Raw genomic sequence first — 22,522 nt, 5'->3', positions numbered from 1 at the left:
CCCCAGCTGTGAGTTTTGCCTGGCTGGTTAACAAAAATATATGGGAACCCATGCCGGTTTTTTTTTTCATTACCGTATATACTCGAGTATAAGCTGAGATTTTCAGCCCATTTTTTTTAGGCTAAAAGTGCCCCTCTCGGCTTATACTCGAGTAATTCCCAGAGGGTCGGCAGGGGAGGGGGTGCGGCGGCTATCACATCATACCTGCTCCCGACGCGGTCCCTGCTTCTCCGATGCGATGGTCTCCGGGCGACGCAGCTCTTCCTGTGTTCAGCGTTCACGTGGTAACGCTCATTAAAGTAATGAATATGGACGCAACTCCACTCCCATAGGGTTGGAGCGCATATTCATTACTTTAATGAGCGGTACCAGTGACCGCTGAACACAGGAACAAGCTGCCAGCCCGGGACGACGGAGAAGCAGGAACCGCGCCGGGTGGGTGAGCATTGCACGTTATTCACCTGTCCCCATTCCACCGCCGGCCTCCGTTTTCCGCGTCCTCTGGCTGTGACTTTCAGGTCAGAGGGCACGATGGCGTGGTTAGTGCGCGCCCTCTGCCTAACAGTCAGAGAGCTGGAAGACGGAGCCGGGCACGGCGGTGGAACGGGAACAGGTGAATATCGCAAGTGTTGGGGGCCTGAGCGACTAGAGGTGAGTATGTCATTTTTTTGTGTGTTTTCATCGCAGCAGCAGCATATGGGGCATAATCTATGGAGCATCTTATGGGGCCATCAACGTTTGTGCAGCATTATATGGGGAATAATCTATGGAGCATCTTATGGGGCCATCAACCTTTGTGCAGCATTATATGGGGCATAATATTCTATGGAGCATCTTAAGGGGCCATCATTAACCTTTTGTGCAGCATTATATGGGGCATATTTTAATATAGAGCATCTTATGGGGCCCATCATGAACTTTATGGAGCATTATATGGGGCGTATTTTGTATGGAGCATCTTATGGGGCCCATCATGAACTGTATGGAGCATTATATAGGCCGTATTTGTATGGAGCATCTTATGGGGCCCATCATGAACTGTATGGAGCATTATATGGGGCTCCTGATTCAATATGGATATTCAAAAACATTTAATCTACTGATGTCTCAACCAATTTTACTTTTATAGGTATCTATTTTTTAAATTTACCAGTAGCTGCTGCATTTCCCACCCTAGGCTTATACTCGAGTCAATAAGTTTTCCCAGTTTTTTGTGGCAAAATTAGGGGTCTCGGCTTATACTCTGGTCGGCTTATACTCGAATATATACGGTATTTACAGCACAGGAGCGGCTGATGAATACTCCCATCCGCCGCTCCTGCTTTCGCTGTTATTAGCGGCAGCTGAGGTCGGATGATGGGAGCAATGTCTTCTTACAGCGTGGGAACCGCGGCTCTCTGACCGGCGGGGATGATTTCACCGCCGATCAGAAGCGGTGTTTGCTGCGCTGTCATTTACATCACAGCGCAGCAAACACTGGATGTTCTGGTACCCGAATCCGAACTTTTTGTAACTGTTCGGCCGAACCCACCGGACACGAACATCCAGGTGTCTGCTCATCTCTATTAAGGACCTCTATTATTCATTTTTGACATCTCTATATTAATGGTACGAATTGCTGGTGGCCAAGCACTCTTTTCTTCCTTTTCCTTGAGCAGTAATATCTATATAGTGGAATTTATAACACTAGTTCTGTCCTTAATCTGATCTGAGAGTAAACTGAGCTACAACCTTCAGGAAAAACTTTCAGTTTGATTTTTTGTGTGTGTGCTGTCCTATAGGAATACTGACTTTTTGTTTGTGAACCATGGAGGAGAAATTTTCAAGTAACTACACTACCTCAGTAGCCTCATCCAAAGTATATAAAACCCGCCGGGCACGAAAGACAGCCCTGCCCTATACATGTTCACACTCATACACATGTAAACTTTGGTGAAGGACATTGTCGCACAATATCAGATACTCTGGCGTAGTAACATCACAAGTACCCCCCCAACATTAGTGAGGCAGTCCATCAGGAAGAGCGGAAGAGCGCCAATATCTCCATGACTAGGCATCTCAGTGCTGCAGCTTTCCATTCTAATTAAGAAGGTCTTACATGAGGATCACCTACATGAAATCCATGTCTCCATATTTCTTCTTGGGCTGCGAGGTGGCATCATGAGTGGGGTAGTATTACCGTATATTAGTTTTGTAAGGTTTTCCTTTTTTCCTTCTTTCAGAGGACAGAAGACTTTAGTGAATCTTACCAAGCCCTTATGGACTCCAGTGGACCGGTACTTACACATTTCTTATTTGCTGGCTGACAAAATACCGTAATTAAAATGTTAAAAAGTGGTTTCTCCACCTTTTAGTGTTTGTGAGCCCTTAACAGGATAGGGAAAAATACCTTGATCTGCCAAATCCAACTGCTGAGATTTCAGTGTTGGGCTGGATCTTGTCCTGCCTATGAAGGTGACCGCTCGTGTAAATGCACTCGTTTCTTTTAAATGAATGGAGCCTGTGTGGTGGTTTCATTTGGCATTTTCCATAACTCCTATTCATTTCAATAGGGAGAGTCTATGTGACCTGCTGTCCTCAATATATGGGGGACCCCTGCCAGAGTTTTACAACCTTACAAATCATTAGGACAGACTATTTAGTTATGGGATCCATTGTTGTTGGTTTCCACCATTTTGTTAGAAAGAGCAATGTTGAATACAGCACTATTTCTTCCTTCAAATCCACCAAGACTGTAGATCGAAACTCTGATTTCTGGGTGAGCAGAGCCGCCTTGTACAGCGACCCTTCCCTAATAAGTAGGGATTGTCTAGAGTGGAGGACCCCTTTAAAAGAGTTTGGTTGTGTGGTCCAGTATAGTTGTATTGAGGAGTCAAACTGTGAATCACGTTGGATATCATTAAAGGGGTTGTTTAACACTAGAAAAACCATTTATAGCTACCACACAAAAAAGGAAAAACTGCATACCACACACACCTGGACTGGTGCCGTTCCACCGATCTCTCCCAAGGTCACGTGATATATGCAATGCCTTCTCTGTACTATTGGACTGGACTTATGCTCTGACAGAATAGAGACGGCTGTACAGATCAGTGGCCACTGATTGGCTGCAAAAGTCAATGTTTGTCATGTGACAGCTGGGAGACACAGCGGACTGATTGGGGGAGCAATACCGGTTTGGCAGGTAAGCCTGCAACAGTCTAGGGACATTAGGAAGGAATTTTAATAAAATAAAAAATTTTATGAATTCCTCACCTGACACAATGTCAACAGTCCTATCAGTTTCTGTCTTAACCCTCTAGTGACCACCAGTACGTCTTTTTACTGACCTCACAAATCAGACAATAGCATCACCTGATGGGTGAAAATTCAGTAGTTCTCAGCTATACACTATAGCTGACACCTTGCCGCATTAGCCTTGATTGGTATTCGCACCAACCATAGTTTTTTAACCCCTTAGATGCTGCTGTCATTAGTGATTACAGCATCTAGATGTGTGTGGGCTCCCTCTTTAACCCCATCGGCATTCTCAGATCACACGGTCCTAATGTTTGCTATGGCAATTCAAGTCCAAATAATGGCCCTAGAGTCTGCCGACTATAGTGGCCTGTTCAAAAGTTAGCAACATTTAGATGGCAAAAATAAAATTTTGATTTACTGTCATGCACTTTTTATTAATTCAAGAAAAGCAACTGAAGGGTTAATAAACTACCTGAAGGCAGTTTTGAATACGTTGAGGGGTGCAGTTTTTTAATTGGTATCACTTTTGGGGATTTTGCGACATATAGGTCCACCAAAGTCACTTAAAAACTGAATAGGTCCCCAAAAAATAAGTTTTATAAATTTCCTTGAAAACACGAAAAATTGATGCTACAATTTTAAACCTTCTAACATCGGTACTGATGTAAAGCAGATATGAGGTAAATGTTATTTAGTGACTATATGTATTATAGGTGTAATCATTCAAAGTTTGAAAATTGCCAATTTTTAGAATTTTTTTACAAATTTCTGATGTTTTCATAAATAAATACAGAAAATATTAACATAAATTTACCATTAGCATAAAGTACAATGTGTCACGAAAAAAAACAAATCTCAAAATGACTGAGATATGTTGAAGCGTTCCAGAGTTATTTCCACATAAATTGACACTGGTCAGATTTTACAAATTTGTCCCGGTCACTAAGGGGTTAATACTGTGGTTAGTATGGCGAGTACACCCCAGAATCCTGAATATGAAATTCATCCATTTCAATATTGATGCAGACTGATCTTCTATTCAGATGTCTGGAAATGATCATTGCCCCGCCACGACCGCTGTAATGGAAGTGATTTCTTTAGTGTGTACCTCACGGGATGAAGAACGTTTTTGTTTTTTTTATAACTTGACAGAAGAAGACGATACAAGGTCTTTAGGGTGGAATTTCCTTGAGCAATAATACCTATATAGTGGAATTTATAACACTAGTTCTGTCCTTAATCTGATCTAAGAGTAAACTGAGCTACAACCTTCAGCAAAAACCTTCTTTTTTCAATTTTTTTTGTATGTGCAGTCCTATAGGAATACAGACTTTGTGTTTGTGGACCATGGAGGAGAAATTTTCAAGACCCTACACTACCTCAGTAGCCTCATCCATAGTATAAAAAACCCGCTGGGCACTAAAGACAACCCTGCCCGAATCTGCAGAGATCTGATGAATTGCCAACAGAAGATGGGAGATGGTAAGCAGATCATCCCTTTACTTTTACCTCTCTATAGGGACCCAAACACCCCCTCAGGAACTTGGAATTATTTTGCAGGCACTTATTGGATTGATCCCAATGTTGGCTGCTCTTCTGACACCATTGAAGTCACCTGCAATTTTACACAAGGCGGTCAGACGTGTCTCAGGCCTGTCACTGCATCCAAGGTAAATCTATGGTAGATAAGTATAGAACCTACAGCGTATGGACACAGTCAGGACATTTTCTTTTACTCAGAGAATGTCACCAGGTTTATGCTTTCCAATGTGAAGTCAGTATATAATAATGGCCTAGACCCCAGTTCCTGCACCTGGTCACTTAACTGGGCTTCTTGCTGTAGTGTTAGCAATAGAACGGTTTTATCTGCTGCAGCTCTGCTAGTACTCTCAATGATGAGCTGTCTAACCCCACAACCTGCTATTGATTGACAGCCTACTATCTACACTGTGCATACAAAGAAAGCTGTCATTTTATGGTGTGGGGCACAGATAGCTAGAGCTCATGAATATCAAGGGCATAAGAGCACCAGCTCATCACTGAGAAAACTAGCAAACCTGCAGCAGATGCTGTAGTTTTTGATAAAACAGTTTTCAAGAGCCTGGTGAGTAACAAAGCCCTGGAATTAAGGTCTGTTCCTACTTTATATTGTTTTTAGCTATGGCAGCAAAGACCTGGTGACAGATTCTCTGTAAACACATATATTCGTGGCGAAAAATCATTTAGGACAGTTTAGCTTTCACAACCTCTGTATACCAGTGACAGACATATCTTGCAGCCGCTCAGGGGCCCAAAAGGTAATTGGGCACACTTTCACCTCCAAAGTAGGATTGACAAGAGCCCGTATACTTCTCTTGCACAGGGGCCTCTTCTGTCTGCAGAATGAATTAATGGTGAAATCTGTGAGCTCTTTCTGACACAAGACCTCATTCACATGTCCAGTTTTTACATACCTGAGCTGTCAGCATACTGACATTATTCTATGGCCCCTGGTTTTGGGAGTTTTTTGTGGATGAATGGTCCACATATAAACAACTAAAACATGTCTTACTTTGCTCTAATTTGCCAAATCACATGAAAGGTTCTGGAAAAAAAAAACTGTCATCTGAGTTGCTAGGAGAAGCTTGAGAAGCCTCTCTGTTTTTTTGCTTTTTTAATTGTTTTACATACAAGTAAAAGGGATAACACGCAGATGGTAAAAAATGGACACAAACCAAAAACAGGTACAAATCTGTTTCACCACACTGAAACCATATTTTTGCTCATAAGGCTACTTTCACACTAGCGTCGTGCACTGCACGTCGCTATGCGTCGTTTTGCAGAAAAAACGCATCCTGCAAAAGTGCTTGCAGGATGCGCTTTTTCTCCATAGACTAGCATTAGCGACGCAGTGCGACGCAATGCCACACGTCGCAACCGTCGTGCGACGGTTGCGTCGGACCGTCGGCACAAAAAAAGTTACATGTAACTTTTTTTGTGCGTTGTGTGCAGCAATTCCGACCACGCATGCGTGGCCGAAACTCCGCCCCCGCCTCCCCGCACCTCACAATGGGGCAGCGGATGCGTGGAAAAACAGCATCCGCTGCCCCCGTTGTGCGGCGCTTCCACAGCTAGCGTCGGTGCGCTGCAACGAAAGTAAGTGTGAAAGTAGCCTAAGAAAAAAACCAGATATGTGAATCCTGCCCAACCATTATCTACACTGTCTTGAAGGATCTTCTGATGAAAATAAATGTTGTACATTTGTATGGATTTATCTCACCTTAAAATTAATCTCCATCTTTTTATCATCATTTTGTTTTAGATCCAAAATTCTGTGCTAATTTCTTACTATATCTTTAGTGCAGTCAGAGCTCCAAATCCCCTGCATAGATATAGTAAGCATCATTAAAGAGATGAGCCATTTGGAAGAAGTTGTCAAATATCCTTGGTAGTGAGCGAGTATACTCGGTACTCGAGATTTCCCGAGCACGCTCGGGTGTCCTCCGAGTATTTGTAAGTACTCGGAGATTTAGTTTTCAGCGCCGCAGCTGAATGATTTACATCTGTTAGCCAGCTTGATTACATGTGGGGGTTCCCTAGCAATCAGGCAACCTCCACATGTACTTATGCTGAGCCCACATCAAAGTCGCGACATGTCAGCTGTTTTGTACAGCTGACATGTGCGCACAATAGCGGCGGGTGAAATCGCGATTCACCCGCCGCTATTAACCAGTTAAATGCCGCTGTCAAACGCTGACAGTGGCATTTAACCGGAAATGACCTCATCGCCGACCCCCGTCACATGATCGGGGGTCGGCGATGCATCAGGATGGTAACCATAGAGGTCCTTGAGACCTCTATGGTTACTGATGCCGGCCTGCTGTGAGCGCCCCCCTGTGGTCGGCGCTCATAGCAAGCCTGCATTTCTTCTGCATAGCAGCGATCTGATGATCGCTGCTATGTAGTAGAGCCGATCGAGTGGTGCCAGCTTCTAGTCTCCCATGGAGGCTATTAAAGCATGGAAAAAGTAAAAAAAAAAAAAAATGTTTTTAAAAATATGAAAAAAATAAAATAAATATAAAAGTTTTAATCACCCCCCTTTAGCTCCATCCAAAATAAAACAATAAAAAAAAATCAAACCTACACATATTTGGTATTGCTGCGTTCAGAATCGTCCGATCAATAAAAAAAAAGCATTAACCTGATCGCTAAACAGCGTAGCGAGAAAACGAAAACGCCAGAATTACGTTGTTTTGGTCTCTGCGACATTGCATTAAAATGCAATAACGGGCGATCAAAAGAGCATATCTGCACAAAAGTGGTATCATTAAAAACGTCAGCTCGGCACGCAAAAAATAAGCCCTCACCCGACCCCAGATCATGAAAAATGGAGACCCTACGGGTATCGAAAATGGCGGGTTTTTTTTGTTTTTTTTTTAGCAAAGTTTTGAAATTTTTTTCACCACTTAGATAAAAAATAACCTAGACATGTTTGGTATCTATAAACTCGTAATGACCTGGAGAATCATAATCGCAGGTCAGTTTTAGCATTTAGTGAAGCTAGCAAAAAAAGCCAATCAAAAAACAAGTGTGGGATTGCACTTTTTTTGCAATTTCACTGCACTTGGAATTTTTTTCCCGTTTTCTAGTACAAGACATGGTAAAACCAATGGTGTCGTTCAAAAGTACAACTCGTCCTGCAAAAAATAAGCCCTCACATGGCCATATTGACGGAAAAATAAAAAAGTTATGGCTCTGGGAAGGAGGGGAGCAAAAAAACGAAAACGCAAAAACGAAAAAGGGCTGTGGTGGGAAGGGGTTAATTATGTGCCTATAAAGTGTAAAGACATATTTTTAATCTTTTATCTTGTTGAGTTGTCTAAAGCCTCTGTCCTTTTTCTTGCAGTTGGTGTTTGAAACTGGCCGAGTTCAGATGAATTTTCTCCACCTCTTGAGTTCGGAAGCCATACAGCATATAACTGTCCACTGCCTGAATGCCCCTGTTTGGGGTACCGCAACAGACAAACTATCCCAGAATTCTGTGCGATTCAAGGCCTGGAATGGACAGATATTTGAGGCAGGAGGCCAATATCAGCCAGAGGTTACTGTGGATGACTGCAAGGTAAAACTCCAGACGACTAGTACTCAGTATGGTTATCAAGTTTCTTAGTATCTTTTCTCAAATTATCACATCATAGTTTTAAGGTTGAAATAAAATACAAATTCATTAGTTACATCCTATATAAACTTAAGAACCATTTACACTGCACAAAAGCCAATTTCTCGATAATCATATAGTGTAAAACGGACTCGAGAGTGAGCAAAATACTCACTTATTGGATGAAATTATCTATTGGGCTGCACAAATATCATTGTTCTTGGCAGCTCATCATTCTGTGTAAAGATTACTTGTGCTACCGAGAACAATGGCAGCCTATGCCCAATAAATAGTGATGAGCGAGTAAACTTGTTACTCAGGATTTCCCGAGCATGCTGGGTGGTCTCCAAGTATTTCAGCGTGCTAGGAGATTTAGTTTATGTCAATGTAGCTGCATGATTTGCATCTGCTAGATAGCTTGAATACATGTGGGGATTCCCTAAGGCTACTTTCACACTTCCATCGGCCCGACGTACCGACGGACGTTGTGCTAAATATAGCACAACGCGGGCAGCGGATGCAGTTTTACAACGCATCCGCTGCCCATTGTGATGAGCGGGGAGGAGGGGGTGGAGTTCCGGCCGCACATGCGCGATCAGAAATGGCGGACACGTCGCACAAAAAAACGTTACATTGAACTTTTTTTGTGCATCGCGTCCACCAAAACACGACGGATCCGTCGCACGACGGATGCGACGTGTGCCCATCCGTCACGATCCATCGCTAATACAAGTCTATGGGCAAAAAACGCATCCTGCAAGCATATTTGCAGGATCCGTTTTTTGCCCATAACGATGGATTGCGACGGAGCCCAGAAGACGGAAGTGTGAAAGTAGCCTAACAAACAGGCAACCCCTACATGTATTCAAGCTGTCTAACAGCCAAAAAGCATGCAGCTGCGTGGACATAAACTAATCTCCCAGCATGTCAAAATACTTGGAGACCACTCGAGCATGCTCGGGGAAAACTCAAATAAACCATCTATTACAGATCCTTCAGTGTAAAGGCCCCGTCTCACTTAGCGATTTACCAACGATCACGACCAGCGATATGACCTGGCCGTGATCGTTGGTAAGTCGCTGTGTGGTCGCTGGGGAGCTGTCACACAGACCGCTCTCCCCAGCGACCAACGATCAGGGGAACGAGTTCGGCATCGTTGAAACTGTCTTCAACGATGCCGAAGTCCCCCTGCAGCACCCGGGTAACCAGGGTAAACATCGGGTTACTAAGCGCAGGGCCGCGCTTAGTAACCCGATGTTTACCCTGGTTACCAAAAAAAACAAACACTACATACTCGCCTTTCGGTGTCCAGGTCCCTTGCCGTCTGCTTCCTGCTCTGACTGAGCCGCCGTACACTGAGAGCAGAGCGCAGCAGTGACGTCACCGCTGTGCTCTCACTTCTCACTGTACGGCCGGCAGTCAGTGAGAGCAGGAAGCAGACGGCAAGGGACCTGACGGACATCAGAAGGCGAGTATGTAGTGTTTGTTTTTTTTTACTTTTACGCTGGTAACCAGGGTAAACATCGGGTTACTAAGCGCGGCCCTGCGCTTAGTAACCCGATGTTTACCCTGGTTACCAGTGAAGACATCGCTGGATCGGTGTCACACACACCGATTCAGCAATGTCAGCGGGGCCTCAACGACCAAAAAAAGGTCCAGGCCATTCCGACACAACCAGCGATCTCGCAGCAGGGGCCTGATCGCTGGTACGTGTCACACATAGCGAGATCGCTATGGAGGTCGCTGTTGCGTCACAAAACTTGTGACTCAGCAGCGATCTCGCTAGCGATCTCGCTATGTGAGACGGGGCCTTAAGGTCAACCTGTGTAAACAGCCTGTTAAACAACTGCTGATCATCAAACAAGCACCTTATCGCTTTGGTGCATCAGGTCAACATGTTTAAAAGAAGACAATAACCTCATTAAAGATGCTAATTGCCCTATGCACTGTCTTTTGATGAGGTTTTTTTTTTGTTTTGTTTTTTTTTTAAAGCAGGTTTGCATAAAAAGAAAAAAAAATGGGGGAGGGAGGGATAAAAATCATTCAAACGCTTGAAAGACTCTTGTCTATTAATTTGTATTGTAAAACTACCTTGCGTTTATGTTCAGTCTGTTGAATGTTTTTTTCCCGCTTCATGTTTTGCAAAATGTCTGATGTGGAAAAAGGACAGTACATCACTTTTTTGGAGCAGATTCTATCAGGAACCACTTCAAACTAGGTTCTCTTTAGTCAAAAGGCTGCCAAAAATGCTACAAGAAAAAAAAACCACTTCCAAAATAGTGAAATACAAAGCAGTAAACTAAAAACTCCACCAAAGAAGCAGTGTTTCCTAAAGCTGTCTCCACTAGAAAGCTCATCATTCTTCACCATTTCAACAAAACACTCTGTGTGCACATGGTGTTATGAGAAAGATTCCTGCCTGACTCCTCCTCATATAGTGGAGGAAATAAGTATTTGATCCCTTGCTGATTTTGTCAGTTTGCCCACTGACGAAGACATGAACAGTCTATAATTTTAAGGGTAGGTTAATTTTAACATTGTTAGATAGAAAATCAAAAATAAAATCCAGAAAATCACATTGTATAAATTATATAAGTTTATTTGCATTTTGCAGTGATAAATAAGTATTTGATCCCCTACCAACCATTAAAGGGAACCTATCACCCCCAAAATGGAAGTTGAGCTAAGCCCACCGGCATCAGGGCTTATCTACAGCATTCTGTAATGCTGTTGATAAGCCCCGATGTATCCTGAAAGATGAGAGAGAGGTTAGATTATGCTCACACAGGGGCGTTCCCGCTGCGGTCCGGTCCGATGGGTGTCGCGGTCCGGTGCCTCCCATCTTCATAGGATGACGTCCTCTTCTTGTCTTCACGCTGCAGCTCTGGCGCAGGCGTACTTTGTTTGCCCTGTTGAGGGCAGAGCAAAGTACTGCAGTGCGCAGGCGCCGAGCCTCTCTGACCTTTCCCGGTGCCTGCGCACTGCAGTACTTAGCCCTCAACAGGACAAAGTACACCTGCGCTGGAGCCGCAGTGTGAAGACCAGAAGAGGACGTCATCGTAAGAAGATGGGAGGCCCCGGACCGGACCGCGACGCCCATCGGACCGCCCGCCCAGGTGAGTATAATCTAACCTCTTTCTCATCTTTCAGGTTACATCGGGGGCTTAGCTCAACTTCCATTTTGGGGTGACAGGCTCCCTTTAAGAGTTCAGGCTCCTACAGACCAGTTAGACACTTCTAGTCAACTCATTACCTGCATTAAAGACAGCTGTTTTACATAGTCACCTTTATAAAAGACTCGTGTCCACACACTCAATTAATTAGTCAGACGCTACCCTCTACAACATGGGCAAGACCATCGAGCTTTAAAAGGATGTCAGGGACAAGATCATAGACCTGCACAAAGCTGGAATGGGCTCCAAAACCATAAGTAAGACGCTGGATGAGAAGGAGGCAACTGATGGTGCAATAGTAAGAAAATGGAAGAAATACAAAATGATTGTCAATCGACATCGATCTGGGGCACCATGCAAAATCTGACCTCGTGGGGTATCCTTGATCATGAGGAAGGTGAGAGATCAGCCTAAAACGACACGGGGGAACTTGTTAATGATTTCAAGGCAGCTGGAAACAGTCGCCAATAAAACCATTGGTAACACATTACGCCGTAAAGGTTTAAAATTCTGCAATGCCCGCAAGGTCGCCCTGCTCAAGAAGGTACATGTGCAGGCCCGACTGAAGTTTGCCAATGAACACCTGGATGTTTCTGTGAGTGATTGGGAGAAGGTGCTGTGATCAGATGAGACAAAAATTGAGGTCTTTGGCATTAACTCAACTCGCCGTATTTGGATGGAGAGGAATGCTGCCTATGACCCAAAGAACACCGTCCCCACTGTCAAGCATGGAGATGGAAACATTAGGTTTTGAGGGTGTTTCTCTGCTTAGAGAATGGATGGAGCCATGTACCATAAAATCCTGAGTGACAACCTCCTTCCCTCCTCCAGGACATAAAAAATGGGTCGTGGCTGGGTCTTCCAGCAAGACAATGACCCAAAACATACAGCCAAGGCAACAAAGGAGTGGCTCAGAAAGAAGCACATTAAGGTCATTGAGTGGCCTAGCCAGTCTCCAGACCTTAATCCCATAGAAAATTTATGGAGGGAGCTGAAGCTCCGAGTTGCCAAGTGACAGCCTCAAAATCTTAATGATTTAGAGATGATCTGCAGTATGGAGGAAGTGTTAGTGCCTAGATTAAGAGTGGTTTTGGAGGAGGCTAAGAGTAGAGGGACTTAGGCAGCTTCCATGAGAGAAGCCATAATAGTGATAATTCCGAAGGAGGATAAAGATTTACGGCAACCTGAGTCATCCCGCCCAATTTCTTTGCTCAAAATGGATGTCAAGCTTCTGGCTAGGGTGTTGGCGACCCGACTAACGGGTGTTATCTCCAAGCTGGTACATTCAGATCAATCTGGCTTTATGCCCGACAGATCTACGGCAGTTAATCTGAGAAGGCTTTTTATGAATGTACAGCTGAGGGCCGACAGCTATGGTCAGAGAGTTATCGCATCCTTAGATGCCCATAAGGCATTTGACAGTGTAGAATGGGGATATTTGTGGCAGGTCTTACACTGTTTAGGCTTTGGTTCACAGTTTGTATCTTGGATTCAGCTGCTGTATGCCCAACCAGAAGCTAGAATTAGGGTGAATGGAGAGCTATCTCACACAATAAAGTTACATAGAGGGACGAGACAGGGGTGTCCACTCTCCCCTCTTTTGTTTGCTTTAGCTGTGGAACCGTTGGCCGCCAAAATTCGACAGTCTGCTGAGGTGTCTGGGTTCAAGTATGGGTCAATAGAAGAAAAGATAGCGTTATACGCGGACAATATACTGCTGTTTTTGGGTGATCCAATTGCTTCGTTGGGAAATGCCATTCGGCTTATTGAGAGATTTGGCTCTTTATCGGGGTTGACGATAAACTGGAATAAGTCAATTTTGTTTAAAGTTGACGACGTAGGGGATGAGGTGAGTGATGCCGTAGATGGAGGACGACTTAAGGTGGTAGATCAATTTAAATATTTGGGGATATGGATCTCTATGCCGGTTACAGACTATCTGCATAAGAATCTGACTCCTCTTTTGGGTGTTCTTAATGCGAAGGTGGGTGCTTGGATTAAACTGCATTTGTCAGTGGTGGGCCGAGTCACTCACTAAAATGATTCTGATGCCTAAGATATTATATGTTCTCCACAACGCGCCTATTTGGATACCGCGTGGGAAATTTCGTCAGATTAATTCTTTATTTAGGAGTTGAGTATGGGGGAAACAGCATCCTCGTATCAGATTGGAGACGCTATAGCAACCCGAGGAAGATGGAGGTTTGGCTTTGCCCAACCCTGAAATATATTTTCTTGCTGCCCAGTGCTAACACTTAAAGGGCTGGGCGCATGAGGCGTCTTCCAGTGCGGTACAGCATCTGATGGAGGGGGTGACAAAAAGATGTCCAGTGATACAGTGCTTAGAAGATGGATCCCTGGGTGTGCTTGGGAAAATTTATCCAACTATATTTCTGATACATAAGCTGTGGGGTAGACTCAAACAAATGCATGGGGTTACATGTCTGACCAGGTTTTCTCCGTTATGGTATAATAATAATTTACTGGAGTTTATGGCATTGGGAGTTCTATCAGAGTGGCAGGCCAAGGGAATACGATATGTTTATCAGAAAATAGAGCAGCGGGAGCTGAACTCCTTTTCCCAGTTGCAATTGGAGTATGATCTTAAGGCTTCCAGGGGATATCAATATTCGCAGATGAGGCACGCGTTTGGAGCTCAGAACAGGGGGGACTGTCTTAAAATTCAAGGAGACTTAATGCTGGAATATGTGTGTGGAGAAGGGACTACGAGGGGGGTTATCTCCTCCTTATATAGAGATCTATTACATACTTATTTATTGGGATTTCCGATCAATGCGAGGGCTAAATGGGAAAGAGAGCTTGGCCACTTGGGAGGATGAAACGTGGGAATCTGTGCTGGAATGGATACCAAAATTGTCACTGAGTGAACCGTATAGGCTGTCTCAGCTTTATATTCTACATAGAGTGTATGTCTCCGGATGTTTTGTATAAGGCAGGATTGCAAGCTAACTCTGAATGCCCGAGGTGCAAGAATGAAAATGCTGGAATATTTCACATGATGTGGACCTGTCCAAGATTGGCTGTTTTTGGTTTGTGGTTTTGAGTCGTGTGGAAGGAGCTTATAGATGTGTGGTACCAAGGGAACCGGTGGTTTGTTTGCTGGGTTACGTAGAGGAGATTAAAGTGGATAACACCCTGAAGATAGCAATCGCTAGATTAATATATATGGCTCGAAAGATAATAGCAAGAAATTGGATAAAAGAAGAACCGCCTTCTAGAGGAGAATACCTTAAAGAGAACCTGTCACCTGAATTTGGCGGGACCAGTTTTCAGTCATATGGGCGGGGTTTTCGGGTGTTTGATTCACCCTTTCCTTACCCGCTGGCTGCAATATTGGATTGAAGTTCATTCTCTGTCCTCCGTAGTACACGCCTGCGCAAGGCAAGATTGCCTTGTGCAGGCATGTACTACGGAGGACACAGCATGAACTTCAATCCAATATTGCAGCCAGCGGGTAAGGAAAGGGTGAATCAAACACCCGAAAACCCCGCCCATATGACTGAAAACTGGTCCCGCCAAATTCAGGTGACAGGTTCCCTTTAAATATGTGATTCATGGTCTTGCTCTGGAAAAGGGTGTTTACAAGAAAAGGGGGAAAATAGGGGTGTTTGACAAATTGTGGACTCCTTGGCTGGAAATGGACTAGAAGGTGGATAAGAGGGGAAAGGTTTTGGGGGCCTTTATCTGGAGGAAGTATTGTCTACGCCAGAGGTGTCAAACTGCATTCCTCGAGGGTCGCAAACAGGTCATGTTTTCAGGATTTCCTTGTATTGCACAGGTGATAATTTAATCACCTGCACAGAATGATTCCAGCACCTTGTGGAATGCTAAGGAAATCTTGAAAACACTCATGGTTTGAGGCCCTCGAGGAATGCAGTTTGACACCCCTGGTCTACGCGGTTACGGTTGGTGATAATGGCTAATATACATCTTCGGAGGATATGTTAATGAAAGAGTGTGAGCTGTCTAAATGGGGTGGGGGGGCTAAGTTTGTGATGTTGGGGTTTGTTACTGTTAAAATCTAAAATGAAAGTATTATTGTACTATGAATACTGTGATATTATTCTTAATAAAAATCTATTTGAGTTAAAAAAAAAAAAAAAAGATGATCTGCAAAGAGGAGTGGACAAAAATTCCTTCTGACTTGCACAAACTTCATCATCAACTGCTGACTCCTCATCTGACTGCTGTGCTTACCAACAAGGGTTTGGCCACCAAGTATTAAGCCTTGTTTGCCAGAGGGATCAAATACTTATTTCTCATTGTAAAATGCAAGTAAATGTATATAATTTATACAACGTGATTTTCTGGATTTTATTTTTGATAGTCTATCTCTCAATGTTAAAATTAACCTACCCTTAAAATTATAGACTTTTCATGCCTTTGTCAGTGGGCAAACTTACAAAATCATCAAGGGATCAAATACTTATTTCCCCCACTTTTTAGCAGTTAGACACTAGTTTCTCTGGATCAACATCCCATCTCAGAATCTAGTACCCATAACCTGAGCAGTAAGATCATGATTGATTCTCCTTCTCTGATGCCTCCAGCAAACAACTGATATATGCTAACGAAGGATATACAGTGATAATGGCCTGATGGGAGTGTCACAATGATGTGTTTCCATGCTGTTTCTCTATGGTTGCAGTTGTTGGATTATCCCTAGAGCTACGAATGGGAACAGATGCTAGTCAAAAACTGCATTTGAAGTAAAAACACATGTAATATCATATGCATTTTTTGTCACATGTTCTACTGTAAGATTACCAACTCGGGGACTTTACAATTGCGGCCATTTGTACTGTGTACTGCAATATAGTAGCAAACCACTTGGCTGCCTCTGAGTGATTGACAACAGCATCAAAGCATCAAAAGGGGATAAACAGCAGCATCTGGAGCCACCCAACTTTCTGTGATTAGGAAACTCTTTCTAAAAAGTGAACATTTAAGACCCGATTCATGAAAGTATTTAAAACCGAATTCTGACGTAAAGACTTTGAATGCTTTTGGCATGTTTACATTGGTAGAGTTGGCTGGGACCTAAGTTGGTAAAGCTGGGAAGGACAGGGCATGGCGAAACTCACTCGGCAAATTCATCATAGCTTAATCCACTACAGAAATGTACAAAAAAAAGTATGTGAATTACAGCTCCAGTTACAGTAATAATGTTAAAGCTAATCTGCACTGCAGGATCAAAAGGACTCCAGAGCACATCTGAAACACGTCGCTAGCATGTTTGCTACTCTCTGGTCCATCTTCCCCAAGATTTTAATTCTGTATTTTAATTTTTTTTCAATAAAGGATCATAGTTTAAACTAGAGCTGGAATTCACCCACTTTTTTTTTTTTCTACATATAATATTATATATATATACTAGATGGTGGCCCGATTCGAACGCATCGGGTGTTCTAGAATATGCATGTCCATGTAGTATATTGCCCAGCCACGTAGTATATTGCCCAGTGACGTAGTATATTGCCCAGTGACGTAGTATATTGCCCAGTGACGTAGTATATTGCCCAGCCACGTAGTATATTGCCCAGCCACGTAGTATATTGCCCAGCCACGTAGTATATTGCCCAGCCACGTAGTATATTGCCCAGCCACGTAGTATATTGCCTAGCCACGTAGTATATTGCCCAGCCACGTAGTATATTGCCCAGCCACGTACTATATTGCCCAGCCACGTAGTATATTGCCCAGCGATGTAGTATATTGCCCGGTGACGTAGTATATTGCCCAGTGACGTAGTATACAGCACAGAGCCACGTAGTATATTGCCCAGCCACGTAGTATATTGGGCAGTCACGTAGTATATTGCCCAGCTACGTAGTATATTGCCCAGCCACGTATGTCACAGGTTAAAAAAATAAAAAATAAACATATACTCACCTTCCGCAGGTGCGTTGTAGTTCTGTCGCCTGTGTGGGGTGCAGGCGGCTGCTTCCGGTCCCAGGATGTGATGACGTCGCGGTCACGTGACCGTGACATCATGGCAGGTCCTTTTCGCGCAGGACCTGTGATGACGTCGCGGTCACATGACCGTGTCGCGGTCACATGACCGTGACGTCACGGCAGGTCCTTCTCCCAGACCATCCTTGCCACCGGAACGTGCCGCTTGCATGGACCGCCCGGAGCATCGCAAGGAGCAGGAAAGGTGGTGGAAGGTGAGTATGTAATGATTTTTTATTTTTTTTATTATTTTTAACATTAGATGTTTTTACTATTGACGCTGCATAGGCTGCGTCAATAGTAAAAACTTGGTCACACAGGGTTAATAGCGGCGGTAACGGAGTGCGTTACCTGCGGCATAACGCTTTCCGTTACCGCCGGCATTAACCCTGTGTGAGCGGTGACCGGAGGGGTGTATGCCGGCGCCGGGCACTGAGTCGTTTTGCCACGACCAATCAGCGACTTGGATTTTCATGACAGACAGAGGCTGCGACCAATGAATATCCGTGACAGACAGACAGACAGAAGGACAGACAGACAGAAGTAACCCTTATATAGTAGATATAATATATTCTGCGTTTGGTCAGGATCACCTACATGCTCCCATCACATTGAATCGCAAACTGTGAGCTGGCCATTCCTCTATTTCATACAGAAATGTACGCCTGCCCCTGGCTGGAGTAATATTTTTGGCAGAGGCCAACAGCAGTTGTAAGATGCACCTATTTCATTAAGAGGTACACACCTCCTAATGAATTACAAGTGCTTCTTACTAAATTAGAATATCATCAAAAAGTTCATTTATTTCAGTTCTTCAATACGAAAAGTGAAATTCATATATTATATAGAGTAATTACAAACAGAGTGATTTATTTCAAGTGTTTATTTCTGTTAATGTTGATGATTATGGCTTACAACTAATGAAAATCCAAAGGTCATTATCTCAGTAAATTAGAATAATTAACAAAAAACACCTGCAAAGGCTTCCTAAGCGTTTAAAAAGGTCCCTTAGTCTGTTTCAGTAGGCTCCACAGTCATGGGGAAGACTGCTGACTTGACAGATGTCCAGAAGGCAGCCATTGACACACTTCACAAGGAGGGTAAGCCACAAAATGTCATTGCTAAAGAACCTGGCTGCTCACAGAGTGCTGTATCCAAGCATATTAATGGAAAGTTAAGTGGAAGGAAAAGGTGTGGTAGGAAAAGGTGCACAAGCAACCGGAATAACCGCAGCCTTGAAATGATTGTTAAGAAAAGACCATTCAAAAATTTGGGGGAGATTCACAAGGAGTGGACTGCTGCTAGAGTCATTACTTCAAGAGCCTCCACACACAGACATATCCAGGACAATGGACTACATGTGTCACATTCCTTGTGTCAAGCCACTCATGGCCAATAGACAACGCTAGAAGCGTCTTACCTGGGCCAAGAAGAAAAAGAACTGGACTGTTGCTCAATGGTCCACTGTGTTGTTTTCAGATGAAAGTAAATTTTGCATTTAATTTGGAAATCAAGGTCCCAGAGTCTCGAGGAAGAGTGGAGAGGCCACAATCCAAGCTGCTTGAGGTCAAGTGTGAAGTTTCCACAATCCGTGATGGTTTGAGGAGCCATGTCATCTGCTGGTGTAGGTCCACTGTGTTTTCTCAAGACCAAAGTCAGCGCAGCCATCTACAAGGAAATTTTAGAGCACTTCATGCTTCCCTCTGCAGACAAGCTTTTTGGAGATGGAAATATCATTCTCCAGCAGGACTAGGCACCTGTCCACACTGCCAAAAGTACCAATACCTGGTTTACAAACAACAGTATCACTGTGCTTGATTGGCCAGCAAATTCGCCTGACGTTAACCCCATAGAGAATCTATGGGGTATTGTCAAGAGGAAGATGAGAGACACCAGACCCAACAATGCAGATGAGATGAAGGCTGCTATCAAAGCAACCTGGGCTTCCATAACACCTCAGCAGTGCCACAGGCTGATCGCCTCAATGCGACGCCCATGCATGCAGTAATTGATGCAAAAGGATACATTTCAGTAGGCCAACATTTTGGATTTTAAAATCATTTTTCAAGCTGGTGTTATAAAGTATTCTAATTTACTGAGATAATGACTTTTGGGTTTTCGATGGCTGTAAGCCATAATCATCAACATTAACAGTAATAAATACTTGAAATAGATCACTCTGTTTGTAATGACTATATAATATATGCATTTCACATTTTATATTGAAGAACTGAAATTTACTTTTTCATGATAATTCTAATTTAATGAGAAGCAATTGTAGGTGCCTCATACTCCAGCGCGACCTTCATTAAGACAAGCGTACAAAACGTTCAGTGGGAAAATCAACATCCCTAAATGGTAATGTAGCTAATATAATGTAGACAAGGGCTGTTCTAGTTTTTCATTGCGGCTCAACACAAGGCTGTCAGTTGTGTAAATGTCATTACGCAGCAGAGCTCTCCCTCTTCTAGACTGTTAGATGTTTGCTCCAGTTCAGACCAGTCTCTACTAGGATTATTTGCTTTTCACTTTCTTTTATAGACGTCTAATCAATTGAATGCACTGATATTGGAATTCAATGGAACAAAGTAAAGTAAATCTATGAAATCTGCTAGGGTTGTAATCCTCGCCGCAGACAATGATTGTAAACTTACTAAGTAACCTTAAGTGCACCTAGTTATACATCAATAACACTGAAACATTACTAAAAGTTACCATATAAAATCATTTATCTATTGCTTTGTTTTCTGGTTGCCATGAAATGATTTCATAAAAAATAATACCTAGAATTTTTGTGTGTTATTGAGCGGAAAAAAGTTTTGAAAGATGTGTGTGTAACGTAAGCTGTATATACAGTCTGGGTGTAAGATTACAAAAGAATACAGCAGCACTAAGATGTATGCAAACATTGAATATAGAATATACTTATGAAATTAAGGTACTCGGTGCATACATTGGCCAATTCATGTGTGTCCATCAAACATGGCAAGTTGACCTTTCTTTGATGGGACCCTAAACCTAACTATCAAACATATCTGTCCTCCCACCTCTCGTCCTGCTCCCTCTTTGACCGGTTACAATCAGGCTTCCGACCCCATCACTCAACTGAAACTGCCCTAACTAAAGTCACCAATGACCAAACTGCCAAGAGCAAGCGACACTACTCTGTCCTCCTTCTGGACCTGTCCTCTGCCTTTGACACTGTGGACCACTCCCTTCTGCTACAGATCCTCTCATCTCTTGGCATCACAGACATTGCCCTATCCTGGATCTTGTCATATCTAACAGACCGAACATTCAGTGTCTCCCTACCCCACACCACCTCCTCACTTCGCCCCGTGTCTGTCGGTGTTCCTCAAGGCTCTGTTCTAGGACCCCTACTCTTCTCCATCTACACCTTCGGCTCATAGAATCCCACAGTATGCAATATCTTCTCTACGCTGATGACACGCAGATCTACCTATCCGGACCTGACCTCACCTCCTTAGTTACCAAAATCCCGCACTGTCTGTCTGCTATCTCGGCCTTCTTTTCTGCTCGCTTCCTAAAACTGAACATGGACAAAACAGAATTCATCATCTTTCCACATCTCACTCTACCCCACCACCAGACATATCCATCAATGTCAATGGCTGCTTCTGCAGTCCCACAAGCCCGGTGCCTCAGGGTGATCCTCAACTCTGCCCTCTCTTTCAAGCCACATATCCAAACCCTTGCCTCCTCCTGCCGTCTCAAACTCAAAAATATTTCCTGGATCCGCGCATTCCTTGACTACTTCAACATCTACTCTCTGGCCTCCCCTCTAGCACTCTGGCACCACTCCAATCCATCCTACACTCTGCTGTCCGACTAATCTACCTGTCTCCCCGCTATTCTCAGCCTCTCCCCTATGCCATGCCCTTCACTGGCTTCATATCGCCCAGAGACTCCAGTTCAAAACCCTTACTATGACATACAAAGCCATCCACACCCTATCTCCTCCATACATCTGTGACATGGTCTCCCGGTACTTACCTACAGGCAACCTCTGATCTTCTCAAGATCTCCTTCTCTACTCCCCTCATCTCTTCCTCCCCCAACCGCATCCAAGACTTCTCTCGTGCCTCCCCCATACTCTGGAACTCTCTACCACAACACATCAGACTCTCACCATAGAATCCGTCAAAATGAACCTGAAGACTCACCTCTTCCGACAAGCCTACAACATGTAGTGATCCTCAACCTACTGAACCGCCGCACAACCAGCTCTACCCTCTCCTAGTGTATACTCATCCATCCCCTGCATACTGTGAGCCCTCGCGGGCAGGGTCCTTCCTCCTTCTGTACCTGTTAGTGCCTTGTTTTTTGCTCATGTTTAATGTATTTGTCTATATTTGCCCCCTTTTCACATGTAAAGCGCCATGGAATAAATGGCGTTATAAAAATGTATTATAATAATAATAATCTCTCCCAGGAGCGCAGGTAGGATTAGCATTAATTAAAAACAGGCTTAGGCTGATGGGAGGAGTGCCCAGTCAAAAATAGAGGCAGTCACAAAACTCCAATAGTAAACTATAAGATTCAGAAAAACTAACCAACACCTCCAAACAGAATAAAAGCAAGTGTGAACAGGTACAAGCTGTTATTACAGCATCACTTGTATGATAAGCCAGATATATGCACAAGTTTTTTTACCATCTGACATTTGAAACACAAATTCTGCAGATCTTGGCATAAACATCTAGTTTTGGACGACTACAGCTGAAATTTTCCAACCTGACATTGTTTGTCAGACAACATTCTGCCATTGCGTTAAATTTGTAAATAACGGTAAACCAAATTTCTCAGATCTGCAGTTTTGACCAACTTGTGTGTATATATTATATATGGACAGCTGTACATTGAAAACATTTTGCACTGTAAAGCCCTCCACCCACATTAAAGCACTTGGCTGATCATTAGGCCGGCAGCCATCTCTCCCATACACAGGAGTGCTCATGTGTTCTCTATGAGAAACCTC

The 22,522-nt window shown here is 43.6% G+C and overlaps 1 protein-coding gene across 2 annotated transcripts in view; it reads left to right on the top strand.

Moving 5' to 3' along the window:
• The window catches only part of COL27A1 (collagen type XXVII alpha 1 chain), a 477,424-nt gene that overhangs the window by 451,761 nt on the left and 3,141 nt on the right, over window positions 1-22,522 (top strand). For both annotated transcript variants that reach the window (XM_077283906.1, XM_077283905.1), the window contains exons 57-60: window positions 2,223-2,276; window positions 4,554-4,722; window positions 4,801-4,910; window positions 8,126-8,341. In XM_077283906.1, the coding sequence (XP_077140021.1) occupies window positions 2,223-2,276; window positions 4,554-4,722; window positions 4,801-4,910; window positions 8,126-8,341 (549 nt within the window). The remainder of the gene's footprint in view (window positions 1-2,222; window positions 2,277-4,553; window positions 4,723-4,800; window positions 4,911-8,125; window positions 8,342-22,522) is intronic.

Source organism: Ranitomeya variabilis, chromosome 2, assembly GCF_051348905.1.
Source record: "Ranitomeya variabilis isolate aRanVar5 chromosome 2, aRanVar5.hap1, whole genome shotgun sequence".
Classification (NCBI taxonomy): Eukaryota; Metazoa; Chordata; class Amphibia; order Anura; family Dendrobatidae; genus Ranitomeya; species Ranitomeya variabilis.
Note: the sequence above shows the minus strand (reverse complement) of the source record. Positions and strands in the feature narration are given on the sequence as shown.